The sequence below is a fragment of the Dromiciops gliroides genome, chromosome 1, assembly GCF_019393635.1.
Source record: "Dromiciops gliroides isolate mDroGli1 chromosome 1, mDroGli1.pri, whole genome shotgun sequence".
In the NCBI taxonomy this organism is placed as follows: Eukaryota; Metazoa; Chordata; class Mammalia; order Microbiotheria; family Microbiotheriidae; genus Dromiciops; species Dromiciops gliroides.
The window spans coordinates 703,341,513-703,369,049 of record NC_057861.1 but is presented as its reverse complement, the minus strand read 5'-3'; the positions used below and the strand labels follow the sequence as shown (position 1 = coordinate 703,369,049).

Below are 27,537 nucleotides of genomic sequence, written 5' to 3'. Positions count from 1 at the left end.
TGCTAGCTATTATTATCCAGATTCTGTCTCTGTAAGTGACTGCTAGAATCTCAAGGCCCCCAAACACTGGCCCTGCAGGATGTCTCATTAACCTTGGGTTGCTCTGCCCGGAAATCACTGGCGAGAGGAGGGGTAGTGAAGCCAACTGCGGACAAGCGCTAACCGTCCGGAAAGGGGTTCAGGTGTGCAGAAGGAACCAAGCAGGGGAAAGGTACAAACTCGTCCTTCCAGGGTGCCAAACCCGCTTTCAGTGAAAGGCCTTTGGGGTCTGGGCTGGGGTGTGGAGGATGACCCAGGCGAACATCTCTCTCCAAAATCACGGACTAGACAGGGTGGCAGAGGAGCCCTGCCCGGCGCCAGAGCAGGCTGGAAAGGTGTGCCGAGGACCCACCAGCAGTGCGAATGGGGTTCCCTTCAGCCCCTCGGTGCCCAGTATCCTGGCCGCCCGCGCGGGCCACTCTACCACGCTCCGGGGGTTACTGCCAGGTCTGCACTTTCCTTGCACCCCGTACCCCGAATGCAAACTCGGCAAACACTCGTGGGCAGGACGGCTCCACTCATATGGAGTGGGGCTGGGGGGAAGAGGACTAGGGGCGGGGAGACAGCGTCTGGCTCCGCCCTGCCGACCCTCCGCCTCCGGGTGCAGACGGCTGGGGCGCAAAGCAGTGCGGGGAAGGAATCCGGGAGATCGAGTGGCCCCGCCCAGCCTCCCGCAGCTCCGCCCCCGGGGTCCCTATCATCGCGCACCCCTCTCCCGGGAGGGCGGCTTGGTACGGGCTGGGTCGGGGGAAGGAGGGGAGCCGCGGCAGCAGTGGCGCCCGAGCCGGGAGCTGGGCGCTCGGGCTGCGCTCGGCGGCTCCAGCCCGAGGGACGGTGGCGACGGCGGCGGCTGCTCCTGGAAGCCGGAGGCAGCCGGGCTGCGAGGGGCTGGGGCAGCAGCCGCGGGCGGCGAGCCTCGCCTGGAGGTGCTTCGCCTGCGGAGCCAGGATGAGGAAAAGCCGGGTGCGAAGGATGGTGCTGGCCACATGCCTGGGCTCCCTGCTCCTGGTCATTTTCTACTTCCAGAGCGGCCCCAGCCCGGGTGAGTGAAAGCGAGCCGGCTCCGGTGTGGAGGGGGCGGCCCCGGTGGGGCCTAGCGAGGGCGCCCCGAGGCCAACTCTGGGAGGCTGCAGTGCAGATCGCTGGGGGTGAGCCCTAGCGGAGCAGCTAACCTGTGACACCCTCCCCGCCTCCAGCTCCGGAACTGGCTGGCAGCTGTGCCCCGGGGACCCCGCCGCCGGGCCACTGCGCTCTGCAGCTCCCCGCTCCGGGCTAGCCCCTTTCGGCTTCGCCAAGTTGCACCCGCAGAGGGACAGTCCCAAGTTCAAGGCTGGGAACGCGACAGGATTGGGCGCGCAGGCAGGCTATGGGGCAGGCAAAAATCTAGGTGCACGGGTCCGACTCAGACGGCTTCTCTCTCACCTCTTCTATCCGCTCCCTTACTGAGCTCCTTCCCCACCTCCCCTCTCCGGGTCCGCCACCTTTCTTTCCAGAGAGAGGGTGCCACGGGAACTAACTTAGTTTACTAGAAAGAACGGTGAGTTATGAGTCAGAAGACTCATTTCACTGCCTAGCTTTATGACCGTGGGCAAGTCCCTTCTCTTGGCTTTGGAGAGGTACAGAACGATGGAGAGAAGGGTGTTCGTGCTGGCCAGGGGCATTGTGGTTTCAACCCATCAGGGATTCTTTCCGCATTCTAGGAGGATCCCAGGGACATCGAGGAGAGACTGGAGAGAAAGTTGGGGGCCCGTGATTGTCGAGCTGGCTCCTGAATTGACCCAGGGCTGCTGCTGAAGCCCCAAGCAGAATCCTCATTCAGGCGCGACAATGGCTTTGGGGGCGCCCGGTTAGCTAGGGGTGGAAGAAAAGAGTTGAGCCGGGTTCTTGTGTGTTTCAGAACTTGGGGAACTGGGTCAAAGGCACTTCATTCTTCAGCCTGAAGTTCTCTCTTAATAGGCTATTGGGACCAGGGAACTCTTCGCACTGACACACTAGATGTGTTCGAGCCCGTGGGTATGAAACGCAATTGAGGAGCCAGGAGCAGAACAGTGCAGAGGGTTCTCTTAGGGGGAGGGGGATCTGAACTCTGCAGCTAACGAGTTATGTGACCTTGTGCAGGTCAGTTCCTTCCGTCTTGCCTGAGTTTTCCTCTAGGTAAAATTAGTGTCTTGGACTAACTAACCTCTTCGGGTCCCTTCTAGGCTCTGTTAGATTCCATAAAGTTAGGCACGTTCCTAACTTTAGAGCTTGAGGCAGTAGCCTCAGGAGGGGAACCTTGGAGGGAGGAAGGGAATAGTAGCCTTGCTTGGGTTCGAGATGACTGGGATCTTGGAGACCATCTAGACCAACCTCCCCCCCCCCCCTTTCTGCAGATAAGGAAACCCAGAGAGGGAAAGTGACCTGCACCATCATAATCAAGCAAGCAACTATTTACTAAGTGCCTGTGTCCCGGGGCTGCTAGGTTTTAAAGTGGATAGAGCTCCAGGAAGACTCATCTTCCTGAGTTCAAATTCAGCCTCAGACACTTCCTAGCTGTGTGACCCTGAGCAAGTCACTTCACCCCGTTTGCCTCACTTTCCTCATCTGTAAAATGAACTGGAGAAGGAAATGGCAAACTCCAGTATTCTTGCCAAGAAAACCCCAAATGGGGTCATGAAGAATTTGACAGGACTCAACAAAACAAAAATTATGCACCAGACAATAAACATCTATATAGACACCTATGTGAAAAACGCACAAAGAGAAGATACAAGGCAACCTTGGAGGAGGAGTCATTGGCAGTTGGGGAGTGGGTAGGGGATGAGAAAAGTGTCATGCAGAAGAAGGTACTTGAGCTGAATTTTGAAGGAGGAATCCTGTTATTGCAGGAGTCGAATTAGCAGGAGCAGAGTGGGTTTCACATTCCCCTCTGTGGGGATGCTTTGCCTTATGTGTGTTCTGGCCTATTCTTCCATTTAAAGCTGGGATGGTTTGTAGGGTAAGACATTTAGAGCTGAATCATTTCTTGCCTTGGGTATAAAAGAAAAAGCGACTCTTCCCCTTCTCTGGCATGCTGTGTGGGACAGTCTCTAACAACTCTAGAATGTGGAAGCCTGTGGGAACCTCCCCTGGTCAGTGTGGGATTGGGAGAAGAGCTCTGAAGTTGGCCTCAGAGACAAGGCCCCAAACTTCACTCTGGAAAAAAAAAAAACAAAATACCTTTAGCCACAGGAACCAAGGTATCATGAAAGTGTCATATATTTAAGCTATATCCTATCCCCCATCTCTCTCTCTCTCTCTCTCTCTCTCTCTCTCTCTCTCTCTCTCTCTCTCTCTCTCTCTCTCTCTCTCTCTCGGCATCTGGATGGACAGGTTCTGCTCTGTGGTGGGGTTAGGGGTTGTCCCTACTAATTGTTGTGTGACCTTAAACAAGCTACTTGGGAAAAAGAGCTCATGTTGATGTAGCACTTTAGATTTGCCAAATATTTTGCATCCATTATCTCATTTGATCCCCTTGTTTGGTAATCTGCCCACTTCTTTCCTCATCTGTGTGGAGAGGTGGATAATTTCAGATGTTTCTTCTCTCAATCCCGCTGTACTTTTTATTAGAGGCTTTGGGGGCAGAGAATAGAAAGAGCACCAACTCATATGGGAGTTAGATGACATGAGTTCTAGCTACTAACTAGCTGTGTCACTCTGGGATGCAAATTAACTTATCTGAGATTCATTTTTCTCATCTATTCAATGAGGCTAAAAAGGCTTGTAGTCCCTTTGACAAGACTGATGTGAAATGAGGCTGCTCCCCTTGGGGCTTGGGAAGCTAAACTTAATCTAACAACGTTGCCATTGCAAAGTGATTTTCCTTTAATGTAAGCATGACCCAGACACTACCTTTTTCCAAAACCTTCAGTGGCTCCCTATTGCCTCAAAGATAAAATAATTCCAAACTGGTCTTCTTTCTGCTCCTCACACTTGATCCATCTCCCTGCCTTTGCACTGACTGTCCCCCATCCCTGCAATGGTCTCCCTCCCAACCTCTGTCTCATAGGATCTCTCTTTTCCTTCAAGATGCAGTTCAGTCATCACCTTCTACCAGAAGCCTTTCCTGATACCCCACCCCCAACTGCTGACCCTCTTCCTCCCAAATTTTGTATTTATTTTCAATGTATTCCATATATGCTTATATATCACCTAGGCAGCTAGGCAGCACAGTGGATAGAGATCTGGACTTGAAGTCAGGAAGACCTTAGTTCAAATCGCTCCTCAGGGATCAACTAGCTGTGTGACCCTGGGCAAGTCACTTAACCCCCGTTTGTTTCAGTTTCTTCATCTGTAGAAAAGGTATAATAATAATAACACCTACCTCCCAGAGTTGTTGTGAAGATCAGATGAGATCATAATTATAAAATGCTTAGCACAATGTCTGGCACATAATAAGGACTATACAAATGTTAGTTATTAGTATCATTGTTTTATGTACTTAATGTTTTTCATGATAGAGTAGAAATTCTCCAAGATTAGGAATTGTTTCAGTCTTTTTACATAGGCCCTGGCATGGTGCCTGGAATGTAGTAGGTGCTTAATAAATGGTTGGTGAATAATTGATTGAATGTTCTGGTCATTGCTGGAACTCTTCTTCTGAGAATGGGTTACAAGGGTGAAGAGGAAAAGCTGCATCTTAATAGCCAAACCTCATTACTGACCCAAAGGGGATTCCCCAACAGTGACCAGACTTGGTCCTGGGTGACTGGTGGGCTGTTTCCAAAAATCAGGTTTATTCTACCAAGGATGGAGATCAGCCACCACTGGAGAGACTGCAGAAAGTGAGTGTCAAGGGGGCAGCTAGGTGGCTCAGTGGATAAAGCACCGGCCCTGGATTCAGGAGGACCTGAATTCAAATCTGGCCTCAGACACTTGACACTTACTAGCTGTGTGACCCTGGGCAAGTCACTTAACCCTCAATGCCCCACAAAATAAAAGAAAGAGAAAGAGAAAATGAGTGTCTGGCACTTCAGATAGAGCCAGGAGCATTTTTAGTCTGGTTTCCAAGAAGCCCAGTTTCACCTGTCATCCCTTCTCTTCTGACAGTTGGGTCCAAGAGATATTAAATGGGTGGAGTATTCCTTAGTACAACAAACTCATCCAACAAGTTGAATGTGGGCTATGGGGTGGACCTTCTCCAATGTGGAGGGTGGACAGATTGTCTATGTAATCTTCCCCATTCCAAACTTCCTTCTTTGTGTATGTGTGTGCACATGTGAATGCATGTGTGCACTCACACTCACACACTGTCCTCACCAGCCTAGTTCATGCTTTTCTTAACATGTGACTCAGAACATTTGGTCCAGTCCTGAACCTTGGTTATCTCCAGTACAAACAGGTAGTGAGTGATTCCCGAGGGACCCTTCAGAGTTAGCACAGTTTTTGCCAAGATGGTAGAGAGAAGCCAGCAAGTTGCCTGAGCTCTCCTGTGGTTCCCTCAAAAAGAACATTAAATCAATTTGTTTGTTTGTTTATTGCGGGGCAATGAGGGTTAAGTGACTTGCCTGGGGTCACACAGCTAGTAAGTGTCAAGTGTCTGGGGCTGGATTTGAACTTAGGACCTCCTGAATCCAGGGCTGGTACTTTATCCACTGCACCACCTAGCTGCCCCAAGAACATTAAATCAAGCCTCTAAATGGATTCTGAAACTACAGAACCTACAAAAAATCAGAGAGACACAATCTTCCAACTTGAAATAATTTATTCTTCAGAAAAGGTCGGTCTAACTCAGGCAAAAGGAGAGCGCAGCGCAGCTCAGCTCAGCTCAGCACAGAGCAGCGTAGCATGGAGGGGGTCTGGGCAAGTCAGCAGGAGACTCTTGGACACAGCAGAGCAACTAAGGCTCCTTGATCCTGGCTCAGCAAGCTGGTGGCATAGAGGGCCAGTTGTGAGATCCACCAGCACCAACTGAGAGAGCAGGTTACTAGCTGGAGGGCCACCCATGGGACAGGCATGACTGGGCCTGGCCATCCCAGCACCTGGAGCAAGCCCAGAGAGCAAGCACAGGGTGGTGAGGAATCCACAAGCCACAGAAGCCTCAGAGGAGAAAGCAAGTGACACAGCCCCTATCCCCCAGCACAAGAAGCTTGAAACAGTGACTCTTGTGCCCCAGGAACAGACCTCAACTTTAAAAAATAAGCCACAATATGAGCAAGAAACAGAAGAGGGCTTTTACTATTGAGAGCTTCTGGGTCAACAGGGAAGAGCAAAACACAAACTCAGATGAGGACAATACTCTCAAATTGCCTACATGTGAAGCCTCAAGAGGGAAGATAAATTGGTCTCAAGACCAAAAAGCCTTCTTGGAAGAGCTCAAAAAATATTTTAAAAATCAATTGAGAGGGGCGGCTACGTGGCGCAGTGGATAGAGCACTGGCCCTGGAGTCAGGAGTACCTGAGTTCAAATCCGGCCTCAGATACTTGACACTTACTAGCTGTGTGACCCTGGGCAAGTCACTTAACCCCCATTGCCCTGCAAAAAAAAGTCATTTGGCCAAATGGAAAAGGAGGTGCGAAAGCTTACTGAAGAAAACAATGCCTTAAAAAATTTGAATTGGACAGATGGAAGCTAATGACTCCATGAGACACCAGGAATCAGTCAAACAGAACCAAAAGAATGAAAACATAAAAGAAAATGTGAAATACCTCATTGGAAAGACAACTGACCTGGAAAATAGATCCAGGAGAGATAATTTGAGAATTATTGGACTACCTGGAAGCCATGATCAGAAAAAGAGTCTAGACACCATATTCCAGGAAATTATCAAAGGAGTTAGCACAGCTTGGGGCCAGTTCCCATGGCCTACCCCACATGCAGATGGTCCTGTGCTAAGCACTCTAGGAGGATGTCAGGAGGGACAGCTTGGCTTGGGGAGAAAAGCATTGGATATGGAGTCTAGCTCTGACATGGACAGAGACAGACAGTGAGACTTTAAGCCTTCGGCACCTTTCAGGTCTTAATCTTGAACCATATTTTCCAGCCTGCTTTTCTTTGTCCTCTCCACCTTTGCTTTGTAGTTTACCAAATATACTTATGTATTTTGACTTGGATGGAAGGATCATGTCAAGTCCTTCACAGGAATTCTGTACCTCCTTGCTGTTTCATACATAACCCTAAGTTCTCTTCCTGGTGGCCTTTTGAATCTTGCTCTTGAGTATCAATTTCAATGTAAGACAGACTTGGAATGATGCTTCCCTTTGGACCCCTGATAACAATTCCCTCCATTTACTTCTCCGAGGAGACCCTATGAAGTCATTTACACTTCCATGGGACTTCTGGTTTCATTTAGAATAAGAATGTTAATATTGGAATGGTTGGTTTCCTCTAGTTGTATGTTACTTATTGGTCATTAGACAAGAATCATACATTTAATCAATTAACCAATGTTTGTAGTCTATAATTGATGTGATTCTTAACACCCCCTGCCCCTTTCTCCCTGCTCTGGCTCTGTCCCTATAGCCACTGAAGGGAGTCAAACAAGATTGAGGGACCGGGGACAGGAGAATTATTAGCAGGAGCAAAAACACCTCCCTGGGAAAATCCCTCTTGCTTATAAGATAGCGTGTGTTGGAGGACAGGGAGCTGGAGGCATCCAATGAAGGCTTTGACATGATCTTCTCCAAAGCAGGTCAAAGCACGGCTCTGTTTGATGACTGCAGTGCAAAGGTATGTGGGGCAGTGGGGGAGGGCAGTGAGCAAGGTCAGAACACATCTGCAGCATGGAGTTCAGTTTCGGGAGCCACAGTTAGATTAAGGGAGCCCAGAGCAGGGGCACCAGGGTAGAAAAAAGCGTGGAGTCCACGCCATTGGAAGATTAGTTGAAAGAAGTGGGAATGCTCAGCATGCAGAAGAGGCGGTCCAGGTGGGACATGAGAGCTATCTGCAAGGATCCCAACAACTGTGGCTCAGAGGGGAGGTTTGTTCTGTTTGGTCCCAGAGGGCAGAACCAGGAGAAATGGGTAAGAAATGCAAAGAAGCAAATTTAGACTTAGCATCAGGGAAATTTTCCAAATGATTAGAGCTAGTCCAAAGTGGAATGGGGCTGCCTTGGACCATATGGGCTCCCTCTCATTGAACACTTAGCATGTGTGTTGTATCACTCGATTGGCAAGAATTTATTAAGGGCCTACTATGTGCCAGGCACTAGGCCAGGCACTAGGAAAACAAGGTAAAAAATGAAACAGTTTCTGTCCTCAAGGAGCTTCATTCTATTTGAGCAGCTAGGCAGGACAGTAGATAGAACACTGGCCCTGAAGTTGGGAGGACCTGAGTTCAAGTATCACCTCAGACACTTACTAGCTGTGTGACCCTGTTTGCCTTAAACATCTAGGGCCATCTCCAGCCATCCTGATATTTATCTTGCCACTGGACCCCTATGGCTCTGGAGGAGAGTGAGGTCGGTGACCTTGCACAACTCTCCCTCACTTAAGTCCAATTCAGTATAAGTCATGACATCACCCGAATGTCATGGTCTCTTCAAGAATGAAGGACAAACAATATTTTATTGGGAGAAACAAATGTGTGTATATTTCTATTATATATACACACATATACATACATCTATATCTATTTATACACACATTTACATATATTTATACATGTATATACCTATATTATGTATTTATACATATACACATAAATATATCTATGTATATTTATATATTTATACATGTGCACATATACATATATCTATGCATATCTATACATACATATGTCTATGCGCACCTGCATAAATATATTTTATGCATATGAACATATACACATATCTAGGTGTGTTTACATACACATGTATATCTTTGTATATTTGTACACATATATTTTATATATTTATACACATATGCATACATATATTATATATTTAGATATACACATGTACATATATCTATGTATATTTATATACACACATATATATTTATACACACATACATACATATGTTATATACTTAGATATACACATATACATATATCTATATAGTTATACACAAATACACATATTATATATTTATATGTACACATATACATATATCTATGTATATTTATATTCACATACATATATCGGTATATTTATGTCTATTTATACACACATGCATACACATGTTATATATGTATACACACATATGTATGCATGTATAGGTTGGATTGGCTGGCTACCAAGGGCCCTTCCAACTCTAAAATAATTCATTACCTCGGAGACTTCCTCCATGTAGCCAGGCTGCACCCCAGCCAGATGGCAGACAAGGTCAATTGTTGGGGCCATACTGAAGTCTTCCTGGCTTGGTAGGACCTGCTGAGGCTTGTGTTCTGCTGCAGAAGCTGAGGGCTACCCTAAGGTATTTTTCTTAGGTTTGTTTGTTTATTTAGCGAAGCGATTGGGGTTAAGTGACTTGCCCAGGGTCACTACCCTAAGGTATTAATGTAACACTCTGGTAGAAGCACTGTCCCTTGAAGAACAGTTTGAAGAATAATTTTGTCACAACTGATTTAGAGGCTTCTTTCTGAGAGAAAAATGAAACCATCCCAAGTGTTCCTTTTAATAGCCTCAGGGACCGTAGGCAAGTCCCTACCCAGAGCTCCGGGGTGTGCAAGCCCAGCTTATGGAGATGACGTCCCAAGACATTCCTGCAGTGACTCAGGTGTGAGGGATAAACAGGTATGACATGCATGGCAGGGCTGAGCATGACACAGTTTGGAAGAACTCCCTGGAAAGGAAGAAAGCTTGGGACTATCTGGGCCAGTGCTCCAAAGAAGAGTGCAAAAAAGATTAAGAAAGGAAAAAAGGGGGGGGGGCTCAGAAGGCTTTAAACCTTTTTCTATCCCATCCCAGTGGTTGCTGGATGTGGTGAGATTAGAGACATGCTAGTCTTGAAGGCCCCCAGCCCCCAGGAAATTCATGGAGTAGATAGGAACAAGGTGGCCTTGAGGAAGGAGGAGCAAATATGGATCCTGCGCCAGAGAGCTGATAGCAGATACTGCAGAGAAGCTAGAGACCATGCTGGCCCTGAATATGGAAAAGAGCATTCTTCCACCTTAGGATTTAAAGCTGAAAGGGAGCTTAGAGGTTGTAGAGCCCAACTCCTCTCATCTCATTTTACAGATGAAGAAACTGAGACCCAAATTGGAATCTGGGTTCTCAAGGAGAGTAAGGCAAAGCTTTCCATGTTTGCTCTAATGGTCCTGCTTTAATGAATAATTTCAAAATGTATTGAGGGATTTTAAACTTTTTTTCCCAGTGCTTAAGGATCTGTGACATGTGAGAAGGTGAGTGGTCTGTTAAAATGGATTATAGTCCGCAAATGAGCAAAAGGACTTTCAAGAGTTGCTGTGGCCAAAAACTGATCATCCCATAGCCAGCAGGGGCATAAGTGAAGATCTGTGGTAGTAGCATGAGTCCATTGCTGTGTCTACACTTGAAGCCTTTTCAACTTGGTTCAGTGCCTTCTAGAATTTCTCCTTCTCCTCCAAGAATTCATAGCCACCTTCATACCATGGTGAGGCCTCAAAAGAAGGGGGTTTGACTGGATTAGGGTTTGGTCCTTTTGTTTTTGTTTTTAGCATATCAGACAATACGTCACCTTTAGGTAGTGCTTTATGTTTTGCAGACCCTTTGAGGTAGAGAGTACAAATATTATGCCCCTTTTGGGGACAGGGATAGGGGTCCTGTGATTTCATTAGTATAGGGAATTCCTTGTGTGGAAACACCCTCCAATAATTTCATAGCTCCCCTGTAACTTTTAGTCATAGAGTTGTTTGGAGTACTGAGACATTCCATGACTGCTTCATGATCACCAACCTTGGATATTTCAGAGACAGGATTCAAATGTAGGTCTTGCTAGCTCCAAGGCTGATCCTGAATTCATTTGCATTACACTCTCTTTTCTCCTCCCTGCCCCAGCACCCCATTTTAGAGATTGGAAAATTAAGGCTCAGAAAGGTGAAATAATTTATTCAGCGTCCCCCTCCTGCTCTGAGCTGGTTGTTAAAAAATCCTTGCAAAGTGCCTTCTTGAGTTTAAAATGCTACTCTCTCTAATCAGGGATTGGGGTGGGGATATGGACAGAGGAGGCATCATCATTTTAAGAGAGAACCATCCATTAAATGGTCCAAGCAGGACTAGACCCCAAGCCTGGTGATTGCAGGCTCAGGGTTCTTTCCACCATACCACAGCTGCTTCAGGCTGCAGCCTCCACCACACCCTGCTTTCTTGTTCCTTGTGTGTGTAAATTAAGATTTTTCGAGAGTTGACCCTTCTGAGCAGATCCACATACCCCCTCCAATCTCTACTGCTAATCTCTTAACCTGTGAAGAACTATTCTCCTTAGAAAATAGAGAAAAACAGCCTCCCTACGAATTTTAGTGGTGACTGTATATTTACATCAGCAAAGGTGCATGAATTACAGCAAAATCCATGTCAGACCACAAACTTAGCATTCCATAAATTATAGAGTTCATTGCACTTGAGCAGACCTGGCCTACCAGGCACCCTGGGATCTGGTAAGGGATTCAATCATTTTCTATAAAAGACATTCTTAGCCTGGGGTTGGTAGTGAACTTGGGGTTTAGGTTTATTGTTGTCTAATAGTTTGGGGCTTGGTCAGTTGTTTTCCTAAAAATGTTCTGATAATGACATTTCAATGTGGTTGATTTATTTTGTCACATATGTTATGTTATGTATTTTTAAATGATCTTTTGAATCCATAGGCTTCATTAACTAGCCCAAGGGGTCCATGACACTAAAAAGTTCAAGTACCCTGAACTAGAGCAAGTCTATCTTACTTGTGAGGGGTTGGCAGACTCCTACACATGTCCCAGAGGAAGCATACATAATGATTTTTGAGTGACATGGTTGGGACCAGCCCTGGGAAAAAATTCACAATTTTTGTTGGCAAGGTTTGTCTTTGGCATCGTTCCCCCACCCATATCAATGCCTTTTCCCTCCCTCTTTGGCACCGGTACCTTCCTCAGGGAACTTCATTGTGTCCCTCCCCACCAATCCCAGGCAGCTATCCTGGGTTCCTCTCCTGCTCTTAGCTGCCTGTTAGCTAATCCTTGCAAACTGATCACTTGTGTTTCAAAAGTGACTCCCTCCTGGGGGTCGTGCATTTGCATTTCTAAAGAGAGACAGCTCCCTTCCTCAGTGAAAAGAGCCCTTGAACTAGAGTCTAGAGGCCTAGTTTTAGTCCCCATATCATTACAACTTTGGGCAAACATTAAAAATGTATTACAACTTTGGGTAAATCACTTTCCCTTTCTTGACCAGGTCAAAAGGAGTTAGATTAATTGATTTCTGAGGGTAATTCAGTCAAGACAGCTATGTGGCACAGTGGATAAAGTGCCAGCACTGGAGACAGGAAGACTTATCTTCCTGAGTTCAAATTTGGCCTCAGACACTTACTGGCTGTGTGACCCTGGGCAAGTCACTTCACCCTGTTTGCCTCAGTTTCCTCATCTGTAAAATGAGCTGGAGAAGGAAATGGCAAATCACTCCAGTATCTCTGTCAAGAAAACCCCAGATGGGGTCATGGAGAGTTGGACATGACTTAAACAACTGGACAACATCAACTAGGGTCATTCCAGTGCTGAGATCTGGTGGCTTGGATATAGAGTGGCACTCCAAGACTCTTAGACTAAGACATCACCATATTTTTGAGGCCGTGGGATCCTAGAAACTGAGGGAAACAGAGATGAAATGACTTACCCAAGGTTACACAGTAAATCAGCAACCAAAGCTGGAATTGAACTCAAGTCATCCTGACTCCAAATCTAATGCTATATACATAAAGTGTTCACAAGCTTCAAAAAGAACCTTTAAACTGTTAGCCATATAATTATAGAGTTTATATAGTTATCAGTGTGTGATCTCGGGCAAGTCACTCAACCTCAGTTTGCCTCATTTTCATCATTTGAAAAAATGAGAGAATTGGACTTAATTGCCTCAGGTCCTTTCCATCGAGCTGTGATCCTGTATTGTCTTCCTTGGAATGAAAGTTTCCTTGTTTTTGTTCATTTGTTTTCATCTTTGTCTTTTTACCTCCAGCATCTAGCACAACACCTTGGCATACAGTAGGTGATTGATAAATGCTTATTGTATGAATAACCATTTCCTCTATAAGCTTTCCATGCTTTCCCCTTCCTTAGGGTCCTTATCTCTTCTGTGTTCTGTAGATCATTGTGTCTGAAAGCTATGTAAGGGCAGAACCTGTGTTCAACTGAACCAGTCTTCTTTAGAACTTCCTTAGCATTTAACAGTGTCTAACTCACAATAGGCACTTAATAAATGCTTGTGAACCAATTGATTCCAGCTCTGTGATCCTGCCAAAGAATGCTGAGTCCCTGTGGGTACCTGAGACAAGGGCTTCAGCTTTGCTCCTTCCAGCCTGGCCCAAGCCAAGGTTAAAGGGACAAGGGAACTGGCCCTGCCAAGAGGCCCTGTCGCTGCTGCTGCTGCTGCAGCAAGGGCCAGACAGGCAAAAACCTGGCATTTTGTCCTTTTTGCCTTTGTGAAATGAGGCTGAACTGGAGCCTGTTCCTTTCCAGCCCCATGAGCCTAGGCTGTGCGTGAACCGAACTTGTCCCTGCTCCAGAGGTGAAAGGAAGCCGGTTCAGGCCCATGGGACCCTGGTAAGAAAACAGGAAAAAAAAAAAAAGCCTTCTTTTGTCGGGGAGGGCTGAAGGAGTTAGGGAGGGCCGCTGTTCCCCTGAGGCTGCAAAGGAATGTGGAACAATGAACAGAATCAGATTGGAAAGGAAAGCTGTAGGTGGGTCAGTAACACAGTAAGAGAAGTGGAATTCAATGGGTCCTCCATTCTGAAGCTGTCACCAGCCCCAGGCAGTGGGGAAAGCACCAGGCTCAGACAGGAGAACAGGGCACTGGTCTCACTCAATTGCTAACTCTACTTGCAACCACTAGGAATTTCTCTCTGAATCCTAGATTCCTTAGCTCTGAGATGGGAGTAGATGATCTCTCCCCACTCTAATCTATCTTCTGTTCAGCCACTAAAATGATTTTCTTCCTTCCTTCCTTCCTTCCTTCCTTCCTTCCTTCCTTCCTTCCTTCCTTCCTTCCTTCCTTCCTTCCTTCCTTCCTTCCTTCCTTCCTTCCTTTCTTTCTTTCTTTCTTTCTTTCTTTCTTTCTTTCTTTCTTTCTTTCTTTCTTTCTTTCTTTCTTTCTCTCTCTCTTTCTTTCTTTTTAAAATAAAAGTATTTTATTATTTTCCAGTTACACGTATGGATAGTTTTCAACATTTGTTTTCATAGGATTTTTAGTTCCAATTTTTTCTCCCACCCTCCCTTCCCTCCCTCCTCCCCAAAATGAAAAGCAATCTGTTATAGTTTATATATGTACAATCACATTAAACATATTTCTGCATTAGTCATATTGGGAAAGAAGAATCAGAGCACAAGGGAAAAATCTCACAAAAGAAGGGGGCAGGGAAAGGTCTAAAAGTAGAAACAGTATGGTTCACTCTGCATTCATAATCCACAGTTCTTTTTTCTGGATGTTGAGAATATTTTCTATCATGAGTTCTTTGAAATTGTTTTGGATCATTGCACTGAAGAGAAAAGTCTATCACCATTGTTCATCACACACTGTTGCTGTTATGATGTACAATGTTCTCCTGATTCTGCTCCTCTCAGTCAGCATCAGTTCATGTAAGTCCTTCCAGGTTTCTCTGAACTCCTCCTGCTCATAGTTTCTTACAGCACTATAGTATTCCATTACATTCATATATCACAACTTGTTTAGCCATTCCCCAATTGATGGGCATTCCCTCAATTTCCAATTTTTGCCACCACAAAGAGAGCCGCTATAAATATTTTTGTACATGTGGGTCCTTTTCCCTTTTCTATGTTATCTTTGGGATACAGACCTAGTAGTAGTAGGTAGTAGGTAAGTAGGTATGCTCTTTGGGCATAGTTCCAAATTGCTCTACAGAATGGGTGGATCAGTTCACAGCTCCACCAACAATGCATTAGTGTTCCAATTTTTCCACAACTTCTCCAACATTTATTATTTTCCTTTTTTGTCATATTAGCCAATCTGATAGGTGTGGGTGGTAGGTACCTCAGAGTTGTTTTAATTTGCATTTCTCTAATTAATAGTGATTTAGAGTATTTTTTCATGTGGCAAAAGATAGCTTTGATTTCTTCATCAGAAAACTGCCTGTTCATATTCTTTGACCATTTCTCAATTGGGGAATGACTTACATTCTTATAAATTTGATTTAGTTCCCTATATATTTTAGAAATGAGGCCTTTATCAGAAATATTGGCTGTAAAAATTGTTTCCCAGATTTCTGCCCCCTTTCTAATTTTGGCTGCATTGCTTCTGTTTATACAAAAACTTTTTAATGTAACTAAAGTCATTCACCTTGCATTTCATAATATTCTCTATCTCTTGTTTGGACATAAATTGTTTTCCTCTCCATAGATCTGAGAGGTAAAGTTACTCCTTCCTCTCCTAATTTATCCATGGTATCACCCTTTATGTTTAAATCTTGTATCCATTTTTACCTTATTTTGGTATATGGTGTAAGATGTTAGAAATTATTTTTCTAAAACACAGGTTCAATGATCACTTCTCTCTCTCTCTCTCCCTCCCTCCCTCCTTCTCTCCCTTTCCCCCTCCAGTGCCTCCCTATTACCTCCAGGAGCAGATACAAAGTTTGACATTCAAAGCTCTTTAAAACCTAGTCCCTGGTTACCTTTCCAATCTTCTTACACCTTACATATACTCTTCGATCCAGTGACACTGGCCTCCTGCCTGTTCCATGGACAAGACACTATCTTTAGGCTCTGGGCATTTTCTCTGGCTGTCCCCTATGCCCGGTACGTTCTCACTCCTCCTCTGGTTCCACTGCTGAATTCCCTGGCTTCCTTTAAGTACCAACTAAAATCCCACCTTCTACAGAAAGTCTTCCCCAACCTCTCATTTTAAAATATATTTTATTTCTATTTTATTAAATAAGACAAGCATTTCCACAACATAGTAGAATTTTTAAAAGATTGCACACTTAGCTGCAAATCTCTGAAGTACAACTTAATATTCTTTTTAATATTCCCATCCCCTCTTAATGGTAGTACCTTCCCTCTGTTAATTATTTCCTATTTATCCTGTGTATGGTTTGCTTTGTGTGTATGTATATATAATACAATATTTTATATATATATATATATATATATATATATATATATATATATATATATATATAATATTGTCTCCCTTATTAGATTGTAAGCTCCTTGAGGACAGGGACTATTTTTTTGTCTCTTTTTATATTCCAGTTCCTGACACATAATAAGCACTTAATAAATGTTTATTTATAGATTGATGTCCCTTCCAGCCCTAAATATCCACACACCTTTCAGGCCATTTGTATACTGACCATTAAGAAAAATATTTTAAATAAAAACTCATGGGGGCAGCTAGGTGGCACAGTGGATAAAGCCCCAGCCCTGGATTCAGGAGGACCTGAGTTCAAAATCGGCCTCAGACACTTGACACTAGCTGTTTGACCCTGGGCAAGTCACTTAACCCTCATTGCCCTGCCCTCCCCCCCCCCCAAAAAAAATACCTCATGAGAGGCATATCTGAGTTTAACATGTGACATCTGTATATTGGTCAACAAGCACTTAGGTGGGATGAGCATTTATGATCTTCACAGTCTTTAGACAGCTATTATCCTATCTGATACAAGTTGGGGAGGCAAGGATGTCTCTGATTTTTAGTATGAAGAAGCTAAGACCCAGAATGGGAATTAGTGACAGAACTGGTGTTAGAACTCAAGTTTTCCCAGAATGTTCCAGCTAGGAAAAGCCTTAAATTATTTAGTCCAACTCTCCCCCCACCCCCATTTTACAGATGGAGAATATTGAGGCCCTGAAAGAGGAGATGACTTGTTCAAAGTCACACGGTGAATGAGTGGTAATAATGGACCTAGAATTCAGGGCTTCTGACTTTAGATTCTATTCTTTTTCCACTATACTAGAGTTGCCCTGGGCACCAGGCAAAACAGCGTTCCTCTTTCTCTTCCTCCTCCATCTTTCCTCTCTGTTTCCCTTAGAGTGTGGAGGGATACCTGAGTATCATATTATTAAGGTCACTGGAGCTTTTTGGTGGCGAGGGAAGAGAGGGGAACAACTCCTGTGGAAAGGACTTGTTGCCCCCACTGTGTTGAAAGGCTTGGAGATTTAGCACAGGGTTTGACATCTTTTCTGTCATTCCAAGAGCTGGTTTATGTGCCTAAGAACAAGCAGCCTCTTCCAGGGAGATGGCCGCAGTGAATCATTTAATCTCTCAATACTCTTCCAAAACTGTCTTTCAGGCCATCTTTGGCATACAGGCTGCAGATTAACAACTCCAACTTCTGCTTTAATAATAATAATTACGGAGAGCCAAAAGAAGCTATGGAGAGGCACAGTAGAAGAAACCAAAACCACATGGAAAGGGGATGGAGCACGTCATCTCCGTCATCCTGTCTGCTACTGGAATTGTCCTAAAAATAATTTCATTGAGCCTGAAGAAGATGAGTTATGTCCCAATACTTTGATTCATTTTCAAAACGGAATTATTTTTATCCACTTGTCTAGTCATCCAAAGAATAGTAGAGTTCCTTGAGAACAGCGATTCTCTTTTGTCTTTCTTTGTATTCCCAGCACTGAGCAGTGCCTACCACACAGGAGGTGTGTAATAAATGCTTATTGAATGATATAAAACATAAAATATACCCACAGCATAGAAACTTGTCCCATGACCATTTCTATTTGAACTTCATCAAAAAAGATGAGAGTAAAATTAATAATATTCATTGGGATAGGGACTGGACTCGGGTGTGAAAACGCCTTCTTACCAATGTGCACTGACCAGCACTATCTCTGCACTTCATAATTTTTTTTTTTCAGGGCAATGGGGGTTAAGTGACTTGCCCGGGGTCACACAGCTAATAAGTGTCAAGTGTCTGAATCTGGATTTGAACTCAGGTCTTCCTGAATCCAGAGCCAGTGCTTTATCTACTGTGCCACCTAGCTTCCCCCTGCACTTTATAATCTTAAAAGAGTTGCCTAGAGCATTGAGGAATCAAATGACTTGCCCAGGGTCACATGGCCACTATATGCCAAAGGCAGGATTTGAACCCAGGTCTTCCTGACCATAAAGACAACTCTCTGTCTGCCACAGCAAGCAGCCTTGTAGTAACAACAACAACAACAGACACCGCTGCAGCATTTTATGGTGCCAGTGTGTTTAGCACCCACTTCATATCATTTGATCCTCTCAGCGTCTACTATGAACTATGTAACAAGTATTAACCCCCAGGAAATTGTGAGATGCTCAAAAGTGATTTATTGAAAGGCACCATAGTTATTAATGGCAGAGCCAAAACTGTCATCCCCCGACCCATCATGACTCCATGTCATTGATTTAAATATTCATCAACCATTTAGTAAGTGCCTACTGTGTACAAAAGTATGCTAATGACAATCTTGGTCCTTTCTGAAGATATGATCAAATATCTCCTTCCTCTCAGTAGAGGTAGAGGACTATGGGAGCAGAATGTTGAGTATACTATTGTATTATTAGTCAGTTTCACTTAACTATTTTTGCTCTTCCTCCAAGAAAAAGCTATTTATATTCATTGCTTACATTTCTTTCCTAACTCACTTCTCAGCCCTTTGTAATCAGGCTTCTGACCTTGTCAGCCAACTGGAATTGTTATCTCCGAAGGTTGCTGAAGATCTTTTAATTACCAAATCTGATGGTCTTTTCTCAGGTCTCTGCAGGCTTTCCCCCCACAGTCATTCGAAACTGTTAACTGCCTTCTTTCTCTTCCTGAATACAGTACAACTCCCTTCTATCATATTTCTCTGTCCTCACTTAGTGACCTCGACTAAGGGCCCTTCCTACTCAAAATCAATGATCCTTTGCTAGGTCATCTTCTATATCCCATCACCTAATTGCCAGTGTCCACTAAGGTTCTGTCCTGGAGCTTCTGCTCTTCATTTGATGACCTCATTAGCTCCCATGGGTTCATTTATCATCTTTAAGAGGATGACCCCCAAACCTATATCTCTAGCCCTAGTCTTTCCTGAGCTTCAGGCCCATATCACTAACTGCCTATGAGACATTGAAAACTTGAATGTGCCATAGATATCTCACACCCAACATGTCTAAAATAGAACTCATTATCTTTCCTCCCAAACCCACTCATCTATTGAACTTCTCGTTTCTGTCTTTCCTATTTCTCCTTGGTCATACTTTATGCCTAGAATGCCCTCCCTCCTCAACTCCATCTTGTAGTCCCTCCCTTCCTTCTAGACATAGCTCCAGACACCCCCTTCTACATGGAGCATTTCCTAATCTCTTCTTGATAAATGCTTCCCTGAACCTAGAAGGCAGAGGAATGTGCTCCTTCTACCATACTGCCCTCAGCTACTTCTGTCTTTCCTCAAGAGATACTAGGTCCCGGGGGCAGCTAGGTGGCACAGTGGATAAAGCACCGGCCCTGTATTCAGGAGGACCTGAGTTCAAATGTGGCCTTAGACACTTGACACTTACTAGTTGTGTGACCTTGGGCAAGTCACTTAACCCTCATTGCCCTGCCCCCCAAAAAATAAAAGAGAGAGAGAGAGATACTAAGTCCCCATAATCTTCTTCACTTTCAGACCCTGTTGGATATAGACTTGCTTCCTTCCAAATGTCTTTGACAATGGGGCAGAGCATTGTGCCTATAGAGCCTCCAGTCTGATTTTGGATCTCAGCTGATGGGTCTTCAGAACCAAAGAGAGAAAAACTAGGCTCATTATGTATGGTCCAGGAAGGGTTGATGTTTGGTTGTTTTGAGTTTTTCCCCCCTTTTAAACACAGATGTAGAATGTCTGTTTTGGCCAGATCAGCTCTGGAGCAAGTCCAAAACAGGGCCCGCTGTGATCACATTCCAGCCTGAATGCAAACTGAGGTCCAGGCCAGGGAACAATGCCTGGCTTGTAGGTGCTGTCCAATATCAAGGCTGGAAAGCGACTTCTCCCCGAGCAGGGAACCCCTCCTGGGAAGGGCGAACAGCCAGGGAAAGCCTTGGACGGGAAGTATCACTGGTCACAATCAAATGACACAGATACGGGAGCCTCATTGCATCTTAGCATTCAGGACCCCATCTGGAATGCAATTGTCCATTCCTTTTTAAATGTTATGCCTGCCCCACTAAGCCAGTGCCGATCCCTGAGAGCCTGCAACCAGAGCTTCTGCCCCTGGTCTCCTAGGCCCTGGACTGGACACTTAGAAGGGATTGGGAAATCCAATGAGTTGAATAGTATAGCACTTGAGGATAAAGAGCAAATGCTCATTGTGACTCCCGCCCCCCTCTCTGAATCTCTGTTTATTCTGTTGTAAAATGGCATTATCAATCAAAAGCATTTATTAAGGACCCACGATGTACCAGGCCCTGTTGCTGAGGATACATAAGTGAGCAGCCCCTGTCCTTGTGGAGTTTATGACATAGCAGGGAAAAACAACATGCCCATAGATGGGTAGGTATATACCAAATAGATACGAGGTAATTTGGAGGGTAGGACCTAGCCCTTGGAAAGTGTCAAGAAAGGCTTCAGGCAGAAAGTAGTATCTGAGCTGATCCTTAATGGAAACAAGGAATTCTAAGAAGCCCAAGTAAGGGAGGACTTCCCCTCCCCAGCCTCACTTTGGGCATGGAACTTTGGTTAAGTGTTTAGCACAATGCTTGGAAGACCATAGGAGATTGATGCGTGCTCATTCCTTCTCCCTGCCCCCTCATTCCAGGCACAGGGAAAAGCTACTACAAAGACATAGAGTTGGTAGACTGATATGTCTTGTGTGAGGATCTATAAGAAGGTCACTTTGACTGGACAGTACTCCCTTCCAGCCCTGGCATTCCACATTCTGTGGTTCCTTTATACAGAAGATCATAGGTTTCAAGCTCAAAAGAACCTCAGCAGTCATCTAGGGCAGCCCCCTCATTTTAATCAATCAATCAATCAATCAATCAATCAATTAATCAATTTATTTATTTATTCATTTATCTATCTATCTATCTATTTATTTATTTGCAGGGCAATGAGGGTTAAGTGACTTGCCCAGGGTCACACAGCTAGTCAGTGCCAAGTGGCTGAATCTGGATTTGAACTCAGGTCCTCCTGAATCCAGGGCCAGTGCTCTATCCACTGCACCACCTAGCTGCCTCCAAGCCCCCTCATTTTAGAGATGAGGAAACTGAGGCCCAGGAAGGTCATGTGATTAGCTCAAGGTCACATAAGTAGAATCAGGCAGGATTTGAATTCAGGCCCCCCTGACTGGAAATCCACGGCTCTTATCACACCATCCAGTGCTGCCCATCCCTCTGCATCTGTTTGCTTTCCAAGGTCTCTCCCCATCCTCCCTGTCTGTGTTCTGAGGATATAATGCCACAGATTAGCACTCAAAGGGACGGTAGGGACCACCTGGTATAACCATCCCCTGTTACAATGAAGTACACAGAAAAGGGACACACTTACCCAAAGTCCCAGGGAGCCTTAAAGAGGCTCAAAGCCTAGAAAAACTTGACCTTTCCTGGGTCTAACTATTCTACATGGACCCTTGAAAAGAAGGGTCCACTTTGTCCCCAGTTACAGCCGCCTTATCTGGATAAAACACACAAATGGCAGACTTCTCCTTCTTGCCACACCTCTCCACAACTGAAATGTGGTGGCCAGACTTAGACTGTGGCAGGAAATGAGCCCATGATTGGTGGTTTCTGGGGGCGTTGCCATGCGAACAAGGCATCAACGGCCACATCAGAGCAATTGCTTCTGCAGAGTCCAGCTGGGCTCTTCTCCTCCCTGCTCCTCCACCCTCTGCCACACAGGCCCTGAGCCTGCTCTCTTCCTTGCACCCCACCTAGAACGCCATCTTTTGTCTCCTTTTGTCTCCCAGGTTCTACTCCTTAAGGTACAGCTTAATCCCCACTGCCAAGCACATGGTTAGAAGAAAAAGCAAATATTGGGTTAGAAGCCAGAGGACCTGGGTTGGAATTCTGTCTCTGGTGCTTACTTCCTGTTCAACCTTGAGCAGTTCACTTAACTTTTACTCACCTCTAAAATGAGGTTAGTATAGATGATCTTTAAGGTCCTTCCAATTTCTGAATCCTAAAAAGCCTTCCCTGATCACTTGTCTTTTCTTGACGCATTTAGGTCTACAATCTATCCTCCAACCCCTTCCAAACCATCCACCACTGGCTCCTCATGACCCACAAACACTCTTAGGGCTCGGGATCCCATCTCTAGCACTTACTAGCTGTGTGACCTTGGGCAAGCCACTTAACTTCATCGGACCTCAGGTTCCTTATCTAGAAAATGAGGAGGCTGGATAAGATGGCTTCTAAGGGCCATTCAAGTTATAAATCTATGATCCTAAGATCCTATGATTTTTTTAAAAGCTACTTTTCTTTGACTCTACCATCCCTTTCAGCTAATGCCCAGTATCTCTGCTTATTTTCTTGCTCAAACTTCTTAAAATTACTTTACATTTACTGCCTCTACTTCATCCACCCCTCAGTAATCTGACTTCCAACCCTCTCACTCCACGAAAACCCCTCCAAAGGTCTGTTCCTAAATATAATAGCTTTTTCTTGGTCTACATTCCCTTTGACCTTTCAAAAGCATTCAGTGTTGCTGGGCACTTACCTCTTTCCTGATATCCCTGGATGTCTTTGGCTTCGGTGCCATCGCTCTCTCCTGCTTCTCCCCATTCCTGTCGGACAATTCCTCCCAAAGTTCCCCCTTCTTAGCCTGTTCCATAAGGGTAGGGATCCCTCAGAGCTCTGCCCTGAGCCCTCTCTTCTTTCTTCCTTGGTGATCTCATCCCCTTACATGCATTTATCACCCATGGTTTTCTGCAGATGGCTCCTACATCTATATACCTAGTCCCAAGCTCTCCCCGAGCTCTAAAGTCCATTTGCCACCCAGATGCTCCCCTAGCACCTCAAATGTTCAGAACTGAGCTCATCTCCCCACTGAGTCTCCCTCCTCCCAAATGTCCTCTCTTCTTGACTCCCCCATTGTCTTGACAGCATCATCCTCCCAGTTCACTCATGCTAGAAAGCTTGGGGATCATACAGTTAGAACTGGAAAGGAGCTGAGGGTTTATCTAGTCCAATGTCCTCTTTGCACATATGAGGAAACAGGTCTGGAGAACTGAAGTGACTCACTTGCCCAAGATCCCACAGACAGTAAGTGGTAAAGCTGGGATTCGAGCTCAATGAGGTCTTGAAGTTCAGCCTTTCGGTCTAGTGTGCTCACCACTGCACCACACCGTGTCTTTCTTCACCTTCACCCTCCACATCCAGTCCACTGGCAAGTCTATCCATCCTTCCTCCAAAGTATTTCCTGTCTCTGCCATCTTTGTCCCTTTATTCCCTTGTCCACCACTCTGGTCTGGGGCCTCTCCCAGCTTCCTAACTGACCCCATTGCCTCCCAGCCTTCCCATCTCCTGTCCATCCTTCACCTGCCTACCAAAACAACCTTCCTCATAGCGAGACCCTACCATGGTCACTTCCCTGCTCAAAAACCTTCAACTGGCTGCCTATTGGAGAAAATATAAACTCCTTAGCCTGGTATTTAGTGCCCATGATTAAGATCCCACCTGCTTTTCTGTCGAAAGCTTCTCTTTCTCTAAGACCCAGCTGGGGTGCTCTTTGATAGGATTATGGATTTAGAGCCAAAGGGGCCCTTAGAGGCTGTCAGGTTCAACTTCTTCCTGTTACAGATCAAAAAGCCGAGGCCCGAGGGCTTGAGTGATTTACCCAGGACCATACAGTTTTAGCGAGTGTCTGAGATGAGATTTGAACCCAAGTCTCCCTGATTCAGAGTCCAGTATCCTATCTACTTTGCAATCTAGCCCTCTCATGATTGCTTCCTACACCCAACCTGGCCCAAAGTATTCACTCTGTCCTCAGATTTTACCCATCTGTGTGTACATGTTGTCCCTTTACTGTCCCCATATCCATCCCAGCCTTCAGTCCCCTAAGGTATGTCTCTGTTGAGGATACAGGGAATGCTGCTTTTTATCTCTGTATCCCCACACCTAGCACAGACCTTGACCCATGTTGCTGTTGTTATTCAGTCATTTTCGATTGTGACCCCATTGGTCTTTTCTTGGCAAAGATCCTCATGCGATTTGCTGTTCCTTTTCCAGCTCATTTTACAGATGAGGAAACTGAGGCAAACAGGGTTAAGTGACTTTTTAGGGTCACAGAACTAGTAAGTACCCAGTCCAGATTTGAACTCAGGTCTTCCTGACTCCAGGCCAGATGCTCTATCCACTGGCCCACCTAACTACACCAACCTGATCCATAGAGAGCACTTAGCATTTGTTTAACTGATTTGGTGAGGTAGTTCTGATCTTCCCTTACTCTTTTTTTTTTTTTTTACGGGGCAATGGGGGTTAAGTGACTTGCCCAGGGTCACACAGCTAGTACATGTCAAGTGTCTGAGGCCGGATTTGAACTCAGGTACTCCTGACTCCAGGGCCGGTGTTTTATCCACTGCACCACCTAGCCGCCCCCCTTCCCTTACTCTTGAAGTTTTGGATCCATTCCATGGATCTTAGACATAAAGCACTTCCCACCCCCTTTCCTAAAGGCTGGATCTGAAATCTTGGCCAGGAGCCATATTGGATCCCTTCTTGTATTCGATCCCTAACCTTAACCCTTCCTTCCCCAGCAGGCAGCCATAATCTAGACTATCCTCAGGGCGTGGTTCCAGGAAATGTCATCTCCTCCTTGGACAGGTAGCATGGTGTAGGAGAAAACAGAGTAGAGTGGCAGCCAGAGAACTTGGGTTTGAATGGTAGCTCTGTCCCTTACTATCTGTGTCACCTCTTGAAGACTCAGTCTCTCCTCTGTACATTCTTTTTATTTTTAATTTTATTTTTTTGCGGGGCAATGAGGGTTAAGTGACTTGCCCAGGGTCACACAGCTAGTGTCAAGTGGCTGAATCTGGATTTGAACTCAGGTCCTCCTGAATCCAGGGCCCATGCTTTATCCACTGCACCACCTAGCTGCCCCCTTAGTCTCTCCTCTGTAAAATAAGACTATGGCAATAATCCCTCGATCACCTCCTTTACAGAGGGGTATTGAGGAGAAAGCCCTGAGCAGATCTGGAGAAGGAAGGGCATGTGATAAGACCATGGTGATTTATGATTGTTCTCCCACATTGTCCTTTGAGGAATGGGAGATGGAATGTTGTGCCAATAGGCGTTTCAGGGAAACATTTCTCTTTTTCTCACATAAAGACAGTTCTGGGCCAGGGTGGGTGGAGGGGATGTGGGATGGAGCACAGATTAGCCTGATCCCAAGAAGATGGAAAGGAACAGTGTAGCCCTTCCCCATAGCCATGGAGAGGCCCCCCTGTCATCCCAGAAATCCCAGCCTCGCCACCATGACTCAGTCCTCCCAGCCAATCAGAGAGGAGCCCAGCTTGGCTGGCTCTAGGCCCAGCTCCCCACCCCACTCTCTGGCTCCCCGCCTCCTGGTGAGAGGCTTGCTGGATTTCATCAGCTCCAGATGTGGGGCTGGCAAAACCATCGGTCCTGTTGGCTGGGCTGTTTCCCACATGCCACCAGGCCTTCCTGTCTGTGCCTCAAGGATCAGGGACCAGGAACAACCACTGTGTTCATGGCTTTTTCCCTTCCTGCCAATATGTAGTTAGGATGTGTTAAAATGAAAGATCTATTAGGACTAATCAACCCATGGCAGACACCAGGCAGGCAGGCACAGACTAGCAAAAGATGAAGTCGTGGTTCAGGCCTCACTTAGAGCTGGTGGTTCAGTGGAAAGGAGGTTGGCTATAGAGTCAATGAACCTGCTTCAGACTGGGGCTCTGATACTTTGGACCCACATAAGTCTGGGCCTCAGTTTCCTCTCTTGTCCAAATGAGGGGTCTGGGGCATTTTCCAAGATCTCTTCCAGCTCTGAATCCTACAACCCACCCACCCTCACCATGTCCCACAGATCGCCAGGATACATCTCATTCCCCTGCTAGCCTGTCCAAGTCTTGTGTGGATGCGGTGAGGTAAATCATCTTGGCTATGCTAGCCTTCCCCTAGAAAGACAATGCTCTCACCTCAGCCTCAGTAGGGACGGCCTATTCCTCCCACCGTCAGGATGAGTTTGAACTGTGCCAGCCACACCCTGGCTCTCTTGATTGTTGGCTAGTGTTAATGGATTAAATAAAGTAGTCAAGGAAGTAAAAAATTCCTGTTGCTGGGCACAGATGTCAATCTTACAGAGTCAGAAAGCATCAGAGGTAGAAGGAACCTAGAACACAGAACAGCAAAGCTTAAAGGCACCTAAGCATCTAGAATGTCAAAACTGGAAGGTCGTTAGAGTACAGAAGGTGGATGGGACTTTAGGCAGCATCTGAACCACAGGCTTCAGACTTGCGGTTGGCAGCTCCCAGGGGGCAGTGGCTCAAACCCCATTCAAATGTAACTGGGAAATGTTTAACAAGAATAAACAAAAATGAAACACAACATAGATGATGTTAATTTGTGCAGTTTTTAAGGCATTATGGTGCCGGCAGAGATCAGTTCCTATTTGAGTTTGACATGTCCCTAAACTAAGAGTTCTTAACCTTCTGGGGGTTTGGAGATCAGTCTCATGACTGGAGGTCAGGGCTCACTCTGAAATTAGGGAACTAGACAAAGCTGCCAAGCCCACAGGGAGAATCACCCCCAACCTTGACTTTGGCATAGCACTTTTCTCTGATCCCTGAGCCACTGACCACAGCCTGGCCCATGGTTATTCAGCAATTCAACAAATGTTCACTGAGCACCTACTGTGTGCCAAGAATTCTGAGAAGCCCAAAAATGTGGAAGATGTGATCTCTGCCCTAGGGATAGGGGTCATAGGGGAAGAGTAGATAGCAGAAGTGGTAGTGATAAAAATGAAGATGTGGCCTCTGTTATTAGAGGAGACCACACTGGTTTGGGACTCCTATCTCTAAATCAGAGGCATGCTATTTGACCTTGGGAAAGGCACTATCTCATTCTGCCTCAGTTTTTCCACCCATAAAGTGGGATCATAACGTTTGTTCTCCTCATCTCGAGGCATGGGGAAAGCACTTTGTAAACCTTCATGTCCGGAGATGTCATTTTGTTATTATTGCTGTTGCTGTTGTTATTGTTATTATTGTTGGTGGTAGAATTATTATTTTGTTGTTTAGTTATTTTACAGTTGCATCCCACTATTCATGACCCCATTTGAGATTTTCTTGGCAAAGATACTGAAGTGGTTTGCCATTTCCTTCTCCAGCTCATTTTACAGATGAGGAAGTAGGGCAAAGAGGGTTAAGTGACTTGCCCAGGGTCACAAGGCTAGTGTCTGAGGCTGAATTTGAATTCAGGAAGTCTTCTTCACTTCAGACCTCTATCCACTGTACCACCTATCTGCTTCCAGTATTATTATTACTCAGATACAAT

The 27,537-nt window shown here is 45.4% G+C and overlaps 1 protein-coding gene across 1 annotated transcript in view; it reads left to right on the top strand.

Moving 5' to 3' along the window:
* The first annotated feature begins 787 nt into the window (after positions 1 to 787).
* The window catches only part of CHST13 (carbohydrate sulfotransferase 13), a 61,537-nt gene continuing 34,787 nt past the window's right edge, over positions 788 to 27,537 (top strand). The window contains exon 1 of the mRNA XM_043976233.1: positions 788 to 1,081. Coding sequence (XP_043832168.1) covers positions 988 to 1,081 — 94 coding nt within the window. The 5' untranslated portion in view covers positions 788 to 987. The remainder of the gene's footprint in view (positions 1,082 to 27,537) is intronic.